Here is a 17,250-nt window from a genome sequence, read left to right as displayed (position 1 = left end):
AAGCACACTGCTCATATTCATGTTGAATGGCCACTGTACTCGAGCGTTGCATAAAGTGTAACAAGCATGAAAAAGAATACTTGAAAGCTGGGAATACTGATAAGAAAAAAATCCCTACTTTATGTCTGCCTGACGCAATTAAATTAAGACACAACAGAAACAGACAAATAAAATGTCGCAGTTTCACCCGAAAGGCAAGCATCGATTGCGATAGCAAATTAGTAGAGAGCTATTCGGAGTAGGGATAGTAGTTTTATCGGCTGCATGAACTTGGACGCATTGGCTTACTAACTGAATTAACAATCATGGTGTCAGCGCGCACAAGCAAACATGAAAAGATCACACTGAATGACCACAGCCAACGACTGTCAAAATGCTGGCAGCAAGCGCAGGTTCACGCGGTCTATCGCTTCAACGGAAACTGAGCGGCGAATGCACAGCGCATACAAAGGTCAGAGCCATGTGGAGATAAGAGACGGTGCGGGCGACGGGCACCGCCGGGCAAACTTCAAAGGAGAAGTTGTTGGCAGAGGAGAAGCTGCCCCCCCTTCCCTCCCCCCTTCTTCCCGCTTTGTTGCTTTCGCGAGGGAGATTGAGTGGCAAGATACGCCTTTGGCGCAGGAGCACAGCACCGCCCTGCCTCCCTCCCTCCCATACCCCCACGCGACGGTCGCGTTTGCTTTCCGCCGAGCGTTCGCTCTCCGTGATAGCGCGCGTCCCCCGCACGCTTTTGCTCACGCATACGGCGCGCTGCGATGATTTTATCGCCCTTGGAATCTATACGGAACCTCACAGCGACGGCGACGCCGACGGCAGAAATCCGGTTGAAGTGTCCATATAATTGCTATCGCAATAATAATAAATGCAAGAGAGACTACAATTTATTCAGAAATTAACATGTTCTTACGTAAGGACTGTTAGGTACAACTCTGGCAATTTTCTCATATACAATGACATTATCGGAATTGTACAGCCAAAACGCCCCAACACTGCCAAATACACTTCCGCCCACTTGAAGTCCACGTATTTGAAGAAATCTGTTTGGAGAGCACGCAGAACGTAGTCTAAGAATCACTGTGAAGATTGTGGAAACAATAGCAAACTACCACCATCTCCAGATTTCTCGATTCAAAATTGTTCCTCTTGTCACTGTGAATGATCTTGTACGCTGAGAAGGAACGCTCGACGGCAGTGAACACCTTAAAAAGTAAATTACAAACAAAACAAAAGCCGCGTGCACATCACATTTTTGTTCTTTATTTTGCTCTTTACTCTCCTTTCCCCTGACGGCTCTCCGTGGTTTCGCATTCGCCAACCGCAGCGCGTCCCATTTCACTGCTGCTAGCGATTGTTTTCCGAAAGTTGGTTGAACTAGATGACTAAGTTGAACCCCATAGACTTCCGAACAGTCAATATTGCCCGGTAACATGAATAACGGCCTCTAACTGCACTTGAAAGCGAAACTTGAGGCTAAATAGTGTTCATATAGGCGCCGATATTGAAAATAGGCATTTATAGGCATTTCAGCACAAACGCCAAAATAGGCATTAATAGGCACTATAAAACACTATAGAAGCCCTTCTTAACCTCTAATTCATGCTCATATATCAAAGTGGGGCGATAGGAGCGCAAGGAACAAAAAAGGCATTTGCCTAAAATCCGGTCTCTAATTATAACAAAGTCTCATTCTACAAGGGTACTGGTTTCGGCTAGTTGGTAACAATTCATGATAAATGTTATTTGCGCTCGTGCTCAGCATGCTCTCGTGCCACTGCTCCCGCGTTCATCGTCGTCGTCTTCTTCCACAGCTGGCTGCGTTGCCGGTCATCATTCCAGCGTAGAATTTCACTTCGCTTCTGACGTTGTAATGGGGAGGCCGCGTTTACGGGGGTATGAGCCATTGCTTAAGCGAGTATGAGCCATTCATTGTCTTATGTAACGGACAGATTAAATTTTGAAGTAATTTAATTTGAAGAATCGCAAGCGGCAATGGCGGACGAATTCTGCTAACCACGCCACCGAGCAAACTCGAGACATCGAACGCAAGCGACAACGGCCGACTGCGGGCATACCGTCAGTGACGTCGTTCTCTCTGTCGCAGCTGAACGTGTGTGTAACCTCATTAAGAAACACAAAGATGTAACCAATAATTGAGAAATACTTTAATGAACTGTCGGGATTAAACCAGTGATAAAGACCGGGGACGCACGTTTCAGCTTCGGTGGTTAACCATCTGTACGGAGTGCTTGGGCGGTGATTTTTTTGCATAGTGTGTCTGTCGTTTCCTAGTCCTCGTTGGAAGTGGTGCACAGACAACATTTCTCATTCTACAAAAAAATACCTTCGTTATGTCCTATGTTTGTTAGAAGCATATATTCGTTACCTGCTGATATTGGCAAGAAACATGTTAGCTTTACTTTGTTATATCCGATAATTAATTTTATTTGTGTTCGTTATATCAAGTTTTGACTGTACTATACCTGACTACATGCTGGGGCTACATAGAAAATCAGATCCCACGCTGAACCCTTTTATTGAGCTTCTGTTGTTAAATGTTTCATTCTCTGTCTGTAGCATATGCAGTAGATACAAGAGATAATTTCTTTATTTTGCATTTCATTATTTTTTTTTATTGTGCTTTATTCTGCATATCACACTCCATAGGTGATGTGTAGCCTACATGTCATAAACTCAGTGATGAGTGGATATCTTCTAAAACCACTGAACTGTCCCGAACAAGAAAACAACATTGCTGAGAGTGCATTTAATTAGTCATTTAGAACATTTTCTGACAGCTTTTTTGTCATGTGAACATAATTTACACGCTATAGCTTGTGAGCGAAACTTACTGCTAACTTAAACGTAATTTATTTCGGTTATGTAAAATGTGATGCAAAAATGATATATCCACTTTTAAAATTAACTGTTAGATCAGAGCTTGAATAAAGAAGATTTATGTACCAAAATTACTGCGTTGTTATTTTCTTGTCTCAAGCTGGCAGTGTATTTGGATTCCCCTAACTTTGAATCATCTTTTGTCATGCAAGGCAACTATATACTATATTCCAGGTGTTGCACCATTCAGTGGTGCCACTACAGGAACTGGTGGACGAATTCGTGATGTTCACGCTGCTGGCCGTGGAGCACATGAGATTGCAGCTACTGCTGGTTACTGCTTTGGCAACCTTCATATTCCTGGTCAGTATAGTAATATACTATAAAATTTTGGTTGCTGATACTAAATAAGGACACATTTAATTTTGGTGTAAAATACTGAAACTAGTGAGACGATACTGAACAGCTGAGAAGCTGGCCGTGGTATGGGAAAATGTGTGCTAATATAAAGCTTTTACAAAAAGGTCTGTTCTCTTCAAATTAACACCTGTGCAAGAACGTGTAATATGTAACATATTGTTGCACGGACGCGTTAGTGAGGAAAACGATGACCGGTGAACGTGCTTCGAAAGCACACCCATTAGCGTTCGGCGTTCACTCGTGCCGAGCGATTTATTTACCATCAACAAAAGGGCCGTTTCGGAACTGTGGCCATCAGGTTCTGCCGGCACTTCTGTAAGTTCAGCCACCGATAAATACACATGTTCCCGGACGAAGGTTAATTTCAAGCCACGGGCTCAGTACCACGGGCTCCGTAGAACAGTTTACGATCCACAAGCCAGCGCGTCCGCCTTTGATCGATACCACACAATGTGGAACCAACACATTCTTCTTCATACAGTTCATGTGCGTCGGTTCTACGGTAGCATCGAAGCTGTCAGAATCGGCACCGCAACAGACAATGGGAGCACAAACGGTAGATGATGCAAGTACGACCGTATCGCCACAAACACACAGTGTAGTTTCATGATCTACGGGGTTCTCCAGGAGTCCTGACGGCATCCTACAACTTATGAATACCTTTTCTGTGCGGCAGTCGACAGTGGCACCACACTCCTGTAAGAAGTCCATGCCGAGAATAACATCATGGGTTGACTGAGGAATAATCACAAACTCTGTCGTAATAACATGGCCTCCCAAAAACACGTCAACACTACACAAACCAATAGGTCGCAACGGTTCGCCACTCACTCCACAGAACTTTGAAGCATCGTCCCATTTGAACATGACCTTTCGCCCTAACACGTCTTTAAAAGAGACACTCATAACCGAAATTGTTGCGCCTGTGTCCACCAGAGCCATCACAGGCATATTATCCACAAAAACGCGCACTTTGTTTTTAAGCATCAACACAGGAGGTATTTCTGTCAGTAGCACATCTCCAGCGACCTCACCTCCATCGGCCGCGCTGGCTAGTTTTCCGGTGACGAAGAGGACGTGGTGCGACGTAGCGGTGATGGAGAATGGGAAGCACGAGGACGTGGTGGGGGCGTCAAACTCCTGTCAGATGCCGGGGAGCGATTCCGGGAGCTGCGCGGCCAGTACTAGTAGCCAGACGATGCATGTGCTGGCCATGGGACTCCATGCAGCCGTTCGGAGGGCCGTGAAAACTGTGAGGGCTGGCCATACCACGTGGTCATATGCTGGTTACAAAACCGCAATATATGACCCAGGACACCGCAAGAATAACATACCGGGGGAGGTCGAAACCTTGGTTGTTCGTCGATGAAGCGAATGTTGTCATTTTCTCTTGTGTATTGGGTTGGTTCATGACGATACATTGGGGGTTGAGAAGGCGTGCACTGTGCGCGTCGGTCATAGCGTGGAGTCGGAGAGTGTGTTGTCATCCGAGACTGGTGGGGCTGCGCTGTACTCTACGGCCACTGCGCTAACCATTGGTTGCCAAGGGGCCGAATGTGGGGCAGTCATAGCCTCACGCGACGTGTACATGCCATGGTGGTCAGCTGTTGAACGCGACATCTCTTCGCGGCGGGAAAGTTCCTCGCGGACAATCTGTCGGATGGTCGAAGGAAGGTCGAGGCAAGGGCTCGTATCCACACTGGCAACCGTCGTAACGTTTGCCAACCGACCAAACTTTGGCATAATCCGACGCATCTTGAGCGTTTCAAAAGTTCTGCAATGCCGAATGACGTCGGACACAGAACTTAGGCTTTCTTTACCGATTATAAAATTGTACACGTCCTCAGCCACTCCTTTCAGCAAATGTCTGACTTTACCTTCTTCTGACATGCGAGCACTGACCACCTTGCACAGCTTTAAAACTTCTTCAATATATGTGGCGCATGTCTCACCTGGTAGCTGCTGCCCATTGTGATAATGTCTGCTCAGCATGCTTCTTTTTGGCGACTGAGACCCCAAAACACACCTTGAGCTCTTCAATAAAAAGTTCCCACGTCGTAAGCGCGTCCTCGTGGTTCTCGTACCACATGTGTGCGCTATCGGTGAGGGAGAACACCACATTGGTGAGCTGAGTGGTTGAATCCCACCCGTTGGACTTGCTCACTCGTTTGTAGTGGACGAGCCACTTGTCGGCATCTTCTCCCGCTTTTCCTCTGAAAGTGGGTGGAACTCGGTAGTACTACAGTGGACTGCTCGGCGCTGCCCTCAGAGCGGCTCCTTCTTCAGGCATGTCGAAGATGGTCACGGCAGATGGCGGGAGGCCGGCTAGTCGACGGCTTCGACTAAGCTGCAGCAGTGACGATTCTGTTGTTGTGAGCGCTTACCCATCACTTCCACCACTTTGTTACGCGCGAAGGAGACCATTTGTCACCCTTATGGATGAAGGGGCCGTTTATTGTAGGTCGCGAAGGGTGAGCGCAAGAGCGGCCAGCTGGTTGATGAACCCAGAGTCGTCCTCTTCCTCTTTTCCAAACTGGGACCGCAAGCACGTTCACCGGTCATCGTTTTCCTCACTAACGCGTCCGTTAAACGATATGATCGTGATTCATTCGTAGTTAAGTTCACTGTTTTCTTAACCTCTTTCTAATCTACTCCTGCGTTTCTCATATACTGTTCTGCAAGTGTGTATGGGCGTACAATACTTTCGACTTTCATTAGTTTGTGATCAGTTAATCTGACCCGCCTTGTAGTTTGACCACGTTTGAAAGTTCCAGAAGGTCTCCATGCCTTTTAGATACTTCTGATTTGAACATCAAATAATTTGAGTCAATTCTGCATCTCCGAATTAATCAATCAACTTTACCATGCGAATACTTATAAGTTAACTAGTACTGTGCTGCGTTTTATTAAAGGGGCCCTGAACCACCCCTAGGATTTGGTGAAATAACGTAGCCTGCGGGTAGCATACGCTGCTGTGAATATCTCAGCCAAGTTTTGCTGTCATACGCGATGCATAAAGCACCAAGTCACCTTTCTCTCAAATGCTCTCGTTTCAACAGAAGCCATGATCCTCACTCTTTTCTGTGTGCTTTATTTCGTAATGAAGCACATTCCTATGTGCGGCTGCTTTTGGTTGCTGCGGTTGGCCGTACCGTGGCCGCCGCGAGGTATTGCCACGAGTCCACTGGCTAAGCGCACTGCAACTCGCTGAGCATAACCACGTTTGGCTTACGTTTAGCGTGTCATAGGCACCAGAATCGGAAGTCGTGGCATCTACGGTAACATCCAAAATTCAATTTGAACTGCGCGCCACGGTGACATTTCGAAAGCGGAGCGTTGTGGCCCCGCCCCATTCCGCCGTAGCCTTTGCAGTGCAAGGCATTGAAGAAGTAACGGGAGCACAGCGGAGGCCGTTTTTGATTTCCAATAACTCCGCTTCTGCTGAGCACATTGAAGTACGTGTTGCAGCAAAGTATTTCTGAAATAGCCTATTTTCGCTTCAAATTCCTTTCTCCACTTTAATAAAAAGTGGTTCAGGGCCCATTTATGAAGAAGCTTGTTGGAATAATACATGGAGGATTAGGAGCAGCTGTTTCACCTCATTCCAAAAAAAAAAAAAGGAAAGGAAAGGCAACAGTATTAAATTTTGACCACTTTATGTTTATTTCCAAGTTTTGGAAGAGGTGGGCTTGCACATTCTTACCATCCACAGCTGTTGCCTTATATTAAAATGTGTATAACAGCTAACAGAGTGTTTCTGCAACTTCCAGTTCTCACTTCATTCATTTCTTGTTGTCACTGCACTTGTACTTTGTCCATCCAGGATATGACCTACCCTGGGAAGAACCTCAGGAGTACCCTATTAACTTTGCCCCGCCCTTGGAAATTGCCGTGGAAGCTAGTAATGGAGCATCTGACTATGGCAACAAGTTTGGCGAGCCTGTGCTTTCTGGCTTCTCGCGTTCCTTCGGAATGGTGCTCCCCAGTGGAGAACGGCGAGAATGGATCAAGCCCATCATGTTTTCTGGTGGCATTGGCAGCATTGACGGTGACCAGATTACCAAGGACAAGCCTGAAAAGGGTAAATTTATAAACGTCATCTAACTCTGTGATGCCTACCATCTCCTAGTACCACTATTTACACATAGCCAATTGAATCCAGCACGTGCACCGGATCTGATAGTCAACTTCACCACCTCATTGCAGCAAAATGAGCTGCTGAGAGCATAGATTGTTGTGGCCACTGATCGACGTGACCTTAGCCAAAAGGGAGGAAGCTGACCTTTCCTGATGGTGCTCTGGTGCACTAGTGACATCATAGTGCGCTTGATGACAGACATAAAGGATGTCTACAGAGTGTGGTAATGTAAATGAAAAACAACCTTCTTTGCCCCACAGTTCCATCTTATTTAAGAAAGGACCAAGACCTACTACGAAAGCAGGCACTTTTAGATTGTCTTCTGCAAGTTTTTTTCTGAAAAATAAATATTCCAAAGCCTCTAAAAGCATTCTTCTGAGAATATGGAATACTGTAGTGCTTCCTAGCGCCAGAAAGTACATCAACAAAATCTGAAATACACATACTACAAATTGCTGGAAATTTCTGGAGCTTTGAGATACAGCAGTATGATGTGGTAGTTGCCTTCAGAGTTGGGGTATAGCACATCTGAGCATATCTTTTCATGGCAGTGCTGTAAAGCTAACCTTCTTTCTTATGCACAGCCAGTGAACACTGAAGACAGGGAAAGGGAAAATGATATTTATTTATTTAAATGTTCATCGATTGGTACAATGGGGTAAATTTGTGTTTTTCATATTCTTAACAAAGGAAAAGAAAATTAAACTGGAAGAAAAGTGGGAGCTGAACCCACAGCCTTCGTGTGATATGTGTGCTGCTTTATCAGTTGAACTGCAGCGACCGAAGCTTCTCTCTAGCCCCATTCTTGGGTACTTAAGCTCTATACCACCAGAATTAACCATGAATTTGAAGTAACAAGGCAGAACACCCCTTCTTACTTGCTTGAGATTTTGATATGTGATCATGGAATAACCAAACACTAAATGCACTTTAGCCCCAAAAGTATTATTATTATTATTTGGTTTGTACACATATAACACAAGGACACGAAGGAAATAGGGAGGGAGCAAGCTGACAACTGCCACCGACAGGGTCACAACGCCTGCCTACTCTTTCAGGAGGAGGGAATAGAGGAAATGAAAACATGAGGAAAGAAAAAAAGGAAATAAAGAAATGACGGAGACACAGACAGAACAAAACAAAATACAAATAATGTATATAAACGGGAGGCCAAGTCAGCGTCCTTCAGAAAAGTTAGCAGCGCTCGATGAGCCTGGTCACGTCGGGAAGCGCACCCCCTTGGAAATAGGCAATCGTCAAGGGTCGCACATTGCAGTCCAATAAGTCCATATTCCTTAATTAGCAATGTGCGCTGCGCAACGAATGCGGGACACTCTAAAACGAGATGTTCAAGTGTCTCACAAGAGCCACAAAACATACACGACGGGCTGTCCACACGTCCTTGTCGGTATAGGCATTCGCGCACCAACACAGACCCACCCCTTAACTTATATAGCAGTGCTCTAGCACGACGGGGCAAGCCACGACCACGAACACGGGGAGGGAACGATCCGTCTGCAACACGGCCAAAAGTAAACATATGAGAATGAATCATACCAGTGTCATACGCACTCGCAAATGTGGAAAGGAAGATGCACCTTTTAGCTTTTTCATGTGTTTGCATTTCATTGAGGCATGATAACCGAGGATTGTGTAGCCTAGCCTTAGGAATGTTGACTTCAGTGTCTGTTGACTTCACATGACAGTCGCGAGACAATGTTTCGCAAGGTGAGCCTATGTCCTGCGTTCTTGCAGGCATGCTTGTGGTCAAGATCGGTGGCCCCGTGTACCGCATCGGAGTTGGTGGTGGCGCAGCGTCCTCAGTGACTGTTCAGGGAGACCAAGAGGCAGAACTAGACTTTGGCGCCGTGCAGCGTGGAGATGCTGAGATGGAGCAGAAGTTGCACCGCCTGGTGCGGGCTTGCGTGGAGCGTGGAGCAGCCAAGAACCCCATACGGAGCATTCATGACCAGGGTGCTGGAGGAAATGGTCAGTCCGGCCTTTTTTTTTTGGAATGGGGACTGGTTGATATCAATAGTACAGTGACAGGAGGGACGCTTCATTCAAGTATGCAGCAAAAATATATTGGGCACTTTTTTTCATCTAAGCGTACAAAATAAGACTGCCTCTGTCACGTTGTGCAATTTCGCCACTTCGGCTGATTATTTGCAGAGGTGAGCATTATGTGCATGACAAATTGCAATGTTAGTTATATAATGTTTAATTGTATACATTTTAAATACCATATTTGCACATAAATAATGTGACCATAAGTATAACGCAAGAAGAGACTCTCAATCTCTTAGAAATGTATATTTATACGAGGCCTGTTAGAAAAGTATCCGACCTTTTTTTTTTTTTTTTTCGAACACCTGATGGATATGAAACAAGCGTGCTACCATCAGCCAATCTCGAACCTTCGTGCGCATGCGCGAATTTTTTCCCGCCTGCCGATAGCGTCAGGCGCTGGGACGCAGCGTTTGAGTGAGGTAGTGCGCAGGTTTTTTTATTGCAAGTAAAATGACGGAGCGACTGGAGCAGCGCTACTGCATCAAATTTTGACAGACACTGGGCGACAGCCAAGTGGAAACCATTCGGAAGATTCAGACCGCTTTCGGTGACGATGCTATGAGCAGCACACAGATTAAGGAGTGGTACAATTGGTTTAAAGATGGCCACACATCAGTGGAGAGTGAGCCACGCTCCGGTCGGCCATGAACATGCCGAAATGACCAGGTCATTGCCGAAGTGAACGCTGTGGTGATGCGGGACCGTCGTGTGACTTTCCGAGAAATTGCAGAAGAGGTGGGCATCAGCACTTTTTCTGCACATTCCAGTATGACCGAAGATTTGGCCATGAAGAGAGTTGCGGCAAAATTCGTGCTGAAGCTGCTCACGGTGGAGCAAAAGCAACTTCGTGTTGAAGTCCACAAACAGTGACCCCGACTTCAACACCATAATCACTGGTGACGAGTCTTGGGTGTACGGCTACGACCCGGAAATCAAATCCCAGTCATCACAGTGAAAGCATTCCACTTCACCAAGACCAAAGAAGGCCCGCCAAGTGCGCAGCAACGTCAAAGTGATGCTGACTGCTTTCCTTGACTCCCGAGTACGCACCACAGGGTCAAACAATCACCAAAGAGTACTACAGAGATGTCCTCCATCGCCTACGTGATGCTGTGCGGCGCAAGAGACCGGAGTTGTGGTCAACAGGAAATTCACGCATCCATCACGACAATGCTCCTACACATTCCTCGCACTTGATTCAGACTTTTTTGGCGAAAAACCAGACTCCTGTAGTTCAACAGGCTCCTTACTCTCCTGATATGGCCCCCTGCGACTTCTGGCTGTTTCCCAAAATCAAGAGGCCATTGAAAGGAGTGCGATTTCAGACAAGAGGGGACATTATATCTGCAACGACAGCTGAGCTAAACTCCATTCCAAAAGAGGCCTTCTCAGAGTGCTTCCAACAATGGCAGCACCGCTGGGAGAAGTGTGTGGAATCCCAAGGAGACTACTTTGAGGGTGATTAGGTTTCCAACGCTCCAGTTCTGCCAGTTTTTTTTCTTCGGCCAAAGGTCGGATGCTTTTCTAACAGACCTTGTATATATATGTATATATATACACCGGGTGTGTTTTTTAAATCACCTGTGCCAGATAGCAGAATTCTAATCCTTGAGTTGGATTTCTCAGACAGGCGGGCACTATTTTCATGAGAAAATGAAATACCTAATCGACTAATTAATAAATGTTCACTAATTAAGTGCTTAACTGATTACCTTATGGCACATATTGCAATTTACGAATTGTAGCTGGGAAGTTCGCAAGGCGGATCCAGTTGGGACGAATTCTCAGGATGACACCAGTTTTGAGATATTAATTCCCGAACTTTGCAAAGAAATGCATTGGCGGTCCTGTTACTTTTGTGCTTCAATGCATATAACGGCATTTTGTTAAAGTAGTAAGTGGAATGACAGTGCATTTTTACCATAAGTTTGATGGTGCATATCTGAAAAGTGATGTCATCCAGAGAGTTCTTTTTAAGTGGATATGCCTCACAGTCTCATGAGCTACAATTTATAATTTGCAATATGTGGCATAAGGTAATTAGTTATAACCTAATTAGTGAACTTTTAAAAAATTAGTATGGTATTATGCATTTCGATTTCTCGTTCAAGTACTAATGCCCGCCTCTTCAGGTAGACCAGCTCAAGGACTAGAATTGTGCTATCTGCTACCGGCAACTTATAGATATTATTAATGCCTTCGCAGAAACACCTGGTGTACGTATATAAATACATATATTGCTATAATAACGCGAAGTGATTCCACAAGAAAACGGAAAGCGACGCATTAAAGTGAATGCCTGCAGGGTGCTTACTGCGAACTGCCATCGCAAAATACAGTGAGAGGACGAGTGCACACACGGTTTACTCATTGTCACTGCTGACATCTTTGCCATTGTTGAAGAGTACAGTGTCATCCTCCATGCCACCAAAATTATTGGAGAGGTAACACTTCAGAACTGTGCTCGGAGCACAATTGAATGCGGCTCCGTACGCGGTAGTGATCGCAGTGGTGACTAGTGGTTTAGCTCACTCCAGTTTGAAGCGCAGACAAAAAAAAGAGAAAACATTATATTTGTGTCATGGACATGAATATAACATGAGACATGTCCTGAGGCCACAAATTCCAGGAAGAAATATCTTGTTATATTTGTGCAAATACAGTACTCACTCTAGAGCACATGTTACAATTGTAAAATTAAAGTCAGAACAGTTATGACAGAGTCCATTTGGCAGAAGCCATTAGTACTAACACCATTATTTAGATATGTTAGTACTCAAAATGTGCTATGAAAGACATTGGAATTCCAGTTAAATAATTTATTTCTTAGCATATATTTTTTGGAAAGGATGTCTCAAATAAGTGTCACTCTATATACCTTCCAAACCACCTGGTTACAGTTCTGCAGTTGCAATTTGTGCCCCAACATAAATAACTCCAGTTAAAATTACCAGAACTTTGACAATTAGCTCACTGCATGAGCATTGTGATTTGTCATGCAAGTGACTGCTTCTTCAAGTAATTGACATGGGAAGACAAAATCATGTTATCTGCCACAAATGATCTCTTTAAAATCTGTAAAGAAAGAATGTCATGCTATTGTGAGCATCGTTTCAAACATAATTGAAGGCAGTTTTTCATGTTCATTACTACATGCAAAAAAAAAAAAAAAAAAGAACTTGTGCTATAGTAGTTATGCAGACACTGTATCTCTTTAGCGGCTTTATGCTGATCTGCACTTTCAGAGTTGGGAATTTATCACAAATCCCTTTGTCGTTATAGCTAGTCTTGCAATATTTAGCAAAGTGATACATATTGTGCCACTTGTAGCTGTTTATAAATATTGTTATAAATTACTGCTGTGGACTGTGGAGCACAAGGTCACAAGTTCAGTTCCCAGCTGTGGCCACTGCATTTCAATAGGAGAACGAGGGATGCCACATTCCAGTGGGGATGAAATGCAAAAGTACCTATGTACTTGTATTTAGATGCACATGAAGAACCCCAGGTGGTCGAAATCAATCCAGAGCCCCCAACCTACTGCGATATCCCTCATAGTGCAGCTTCAAGTTGTTAAACCCCGTAATTTGAATTACTGCTGCGTACACCTGATGCGCATGATGGTAGTAGTTTTGTGTAGATGTACCCATCACCAGGAGGTCTGACTTCTTCCTCGATGAGGGATGCTGACTTTGCCATGCTCTGTTCTCAAAATGTTTACTGGTTGTGCTTCTGTGCACTAATTTTGTATGAAGCATTAGAATAGTGGCAGTGAATGCATTTGCTTGCACTATAGCTAAACACAAGCTTTTGCACGTGTCAGGCAATGTGCTGAAGGAGATAGTGGAGCCTGCTGGAGCTGTCATCTGGACCAAGAACTTTCAGCTTGGTGACCCCACCATTACTACTATGGAGCTGTGGGGTGCGGAGTACCAGGAGAGTGACGCCATTTTGGTGCGGCCGGAGGACAAGGACACACTACTGCGCATCTCAGCACGAGAACGTTGCCCCGTTAGCATTGTCGGTGAAGTGACGGGAGATGGTCGCATCGTCCTCAAGGAAGATGGCGCCCCTGGTAAAAGGGACCCTGTTGACCTCGACTTGGAGTCTGTTCTTGGAGACATGCCACGCAAGGTGCGCAGCATCATATTACATTCAATTGTACATTGTACTAGAATTAAACTAACATAATGTATCAGCTATGATTGCACCATCTATAAAAGTGTCGCACAAATCTATTTAGCAGTTGTTAGTCACATACCTTGTATTGAGTGGCTCTAGTCACCTTTTCTTTGGTAATCATGTTAAGTGTGCTTCTGCTCTTTTGATTACGAGAAGCTAGATAGCCTGAATGCAACTTCCAGTTAAAAGTGTCACACAAATTTTTGCAGCAATTTAATTTTAAGGACTTGACCTGTCTGGAAAGATGTTGTAGTTGCACAAAGGACTACTGTGTTGCATGAATATTTTACTGTCTTCGATGCTGTTCCAGTAGACACAGGTCTTCCTGCTTTAGGTTTGTGTGACCCATATGATGAGGTCAAACTTGGGTGGTTATGACATCATTGTACGATTCGGCAAATCATTCTGCAGATCTACGCGTTGCAGTAAAGTACATGAAAGGGAAAGATTATCATCCACCTGAATTGTAACACGAAGCTACAAAGGAAACCCATACGGGTTTCTTCAGAAACAAAGCCTTGCAGTGGAAGAAAATTCGTCCTGGTCCGGGATTCGGACCCGTGACCAACGCCTTTCCGAGACATTTTTTTTTCCATTGCGAGGATTTGTTTCTGAGAAACCCGTATGGGTTTTGTTTGTAGCTTCGTGTTACAATTAAGGTGGATGCCAATTTTCCCCTTTCATGTACTTTCATCCACCTTGTGGGTTTCCACAGAATGAATTGCCAAATTCAATGTGCCAGTGCCTCAAGTTGTCGATTAATATGCCCTCGCTCTGAAATCTGCTAGCTTTCTAGTTAGCTCAGACGGTGGAGCAACCACCCCAGAAAGGTGTTGGTCCTGGGTTAAAATCTCAGACCAGGACGAATTTTTCTTCCACTGCGAGGTCTTGTTTCTGAGAAACCCATATGGGTTTCCTTTATAGCTTCGTGCTACAACTCGGGTAGATGACAATTTTTCTCTTTCATTGTAGGATTTGTATTCAATTGCTCGAACTTCTGCCTCATTATTTCTCTTTCTATCACAGGTCTTTAAATTGAACACAGAAACACCAATTTTGAAGCCTCTAAGCTTGCCCCCGGGCCTTCAGGTCACTGAAGCACTTCAACGAGTACTACGTCTGCCATCTGTGGCCAGCAAGCGTTTTCTCACTAACAAGGCAAGTCAGCTATACTGTTTGTTGTTTTGCCACTTGTATAATGGATGACGTGAAAAGAATGCTCATAAGCATTGGCATTTTGTTTGTTACCTTAAAGGTGTCTCCACTGATGCACTTGTAAAAGCTTTTATTTCTGTGATATTCTCAGGTTGACCGTTGCGTCACGGGACTTGTAGCTCAGCAACAGTGTGTTGGACCTCTGCACACACCACTCGCTGATGTGGCTGTGGTGTCTCTCTCGTACTTCGACAAGGTGAATATATATTTCTGTGCTTCTTTCAATTGCAAATGTTGACGCACTAAGTATATTGTCTACCCATGCCTAAATGACGTCACTCTCTTTGTGAAGCGTGCAACTAAAATTCATGTTTCCATTTCTTGGTGCTAGTGCAGCCAAACACATATTAAGTATCCTTGTTTCATTCTGGTAACCTGGCTTACTTGTTTCTGTGTCTTTGTATAATGAAATGCTCAATCAGATATAAGCCCACAACAGGATGAAGGTCTGTCCCAGTGATTTCTAGTCATGCCTGACTTTATCCCGTGCCTGCAAATTTCATGATCTCATTACTTCGCCCTGGTGCCACCCTAGTGTTTTCCTTCCCTTGACATGCTGCTTTCTCATAGCTGCTTGTGGTGTATTAAGTTGGTCCTAGAAGCCACTATATGCACAGTTGTCTCTATACACTTGCCTTTTGTTGGGGTAGTCATACTGTGTTTGCAACTGTGCTGTGTTGCAGGTTGGATCTGCAACTGCCATTGGAGAGCAGCCAATAAAGGGCCTTCTGAGCCCTGCTGCAGGAGCCAGGATGTCCGTGGCCGAGGCAGTGACAAACCTTATGTTTGCTCAGGTGACATCACTTCAGGTAAGCCACGAGTTCGCATACCACCTGAGCACTGCTTACCATATATTTTGGTAAAACAGTGCCACATTTTCTTTGTGATGTTTTATTTTTGTTATTGGGTCTCCCCTTCTCCCCCGCAGTTTCTTATACATGTTACCTCCACCTCTATATGGGACACACATGCAATATCAGATTGTCGTTACGAGCGAGAAGAGGCAACCAGGGGGCTTGATCTTATTTTTAGTAACGACCATATGAAGCCAAGGAAGACATTTGGCCGAGTTGGTACAGTTCCAGGATAAAGTGAAGGTAGCGCGAATAAACTTGGGGGATATTCTTAAGTAAAGGAAAATGGAAATAAAAGTGTAATAAAAGACAAATCTTAGCTGGTGCATGCCGAACCCATGAATTTCAAATGATGCATATACGTATATTGCTCTATCAATTGAGTTACGGCAATGGCTGACCCTCTATCCACTTCCATGAGCATTTATACAATCTGTTAATAACCCAGCCCCGAGAATGTCAGCCAGCACCATCTGTATCCATGGTGGCTGAAAGGAAAAACAATGGAGTGCCGGTAAATTTTCTCCAACTTGAAGACGCAATTGTTTCCCAACAGCTACTTTGTTTAACAAATTTAAAGGCTATATGCAACATGCATGGCAGAAATGGGCACTTCAGATAAAAAATAAGTTCACACTTTTACCAAATTTGTTTGGGAGCTTATTTCCTTCAGTCCAATTTGTGTTCTCATCCATTCCATCTACTTGGCAGACGTTCTTGCAACATTTCTGGGTTCTCGATGAAGGGAGAACTGGAAAACTTGCGAATGTGTGCAGGTGTAACTGGCAGTTGGCAACATAACGAAAAAGCCAGTTGTGCATATTGAAAATTTGACAAGTGGCTATCCTGGACATGTCAGATTAGGACCTGCTATATGGAGTTGCCTAGCTACTGAGTTCATGCATTTGCTACAATACAATGCTGCATAACTTTCTTCGCAGGATGTCAAGTGCAGTGGCAACTGGATGTGGGCAGCTAAGCTCCCCGGGGAAGGTGCTGCCCTGCACGAAGCCTGTCAGGCTATGTGCCGCTCCATGGCTACTCTGGGCATTGCTGTGGATGGTGGCAAAGACTCGCTCAGCATGGCTGCACGTGTGGGCAAGGACACTGTCAAGGCTCCTGGTAAGCTGTGAATTTGAAGCACTTAATGGACCGGTATACTTTAGGAAACAGTTCAGTACAAACTTGAAAAGCATGAAGGTTTAGGATAGTAGATCACGCATCTTTAACGAAAGCAGCGCAACAACAGGGATGGAAGGAAGAAACAGATGCTGCACGGCGCAGGAGTGTTGTCTCTGTATGTTTTTGTAATATTGTGCATGTATTATATATGTGAATATGTCTGTTATTACTGTCTTGTGACTCATGCATTCTTGCGCTAGCAAAATGTGTCTGCAACGCACAATATTCTCAGTAGAGGACGAGTCATTACATAATCAATGCATGACATAAATTGCTCTTCATCGTGTATTTATGTATGCTATGTGTACTTCAACTTGAATTATTTGTTGAATCCTAGTTTTCTAGTACATTTTT

General features: G+C 44.6%; 1 protein-coding gene across 4 annotated transcripts in view; it reads left to right on the top strand.

Annotated features, from left to right (window-relative positions):
• LOC119449939 (phosphoribosylformylglycinamidine synthase-like) overlaps positions 1–17,250 on the top strand; it is a 46,132-nt gene that overhangs the window by 15,420 nt on the left and 13,462 nt on the right. For all 4 annotated transcript variants that reach the window (XM_037713237.2, XM_049665532.1, XM_049665531.1 and 1 more), the window contains exons 8-15: positions 3,070–3,198; positions 7,079–7,336; positions 9,149–9,382; positions 13,287–13,597; positions 14,672–14,803; positions 14,952–15,056; positions 15,544–15,669; positions 16,656–16,836. In XM_037713237.2, the coding sequence (XP_037569165.1) occupies positions 3,070–3,198; positions 7,079–7,336; positions 9,149–9,382; positions 13,287–13,597; positions 14,672–14,803; positions 14,952–15,056; positions 15,544–15,669; positions 16,656–16,836 (1,476 nt within the window). The remainder of the gene's footprint in view (positions 1–3,069; positions 3,199–7,078; positions 7,337–9,148; positions 9,383–13,286; positions 13,598–14,671; positions 14,804–14,951; positions 15,057–15,543; positions 15,670–16,655; positions 16,837–17,250) is intronic.

The sequence above is a fragment of the Dermacentor silvarum genome, chromosome 4, assembly GCF_013339745.2.
Source record: "Dermacentor silvarum isolate Dsil-2018 chromosome 4, BIME_Dsil_1.4, whole genome shotgun sequence".
In the NCBI taxonomy this organism is placed as follows: Eukaryota; Metazoa; Arthropoda; class Arachnida; order Ixodida; family Ixodidae; genus Dermacentor; species Dermacentor silvarum.
This window is presented reverse-complemented; position numbering and strand designations above follow the sequence as displayed.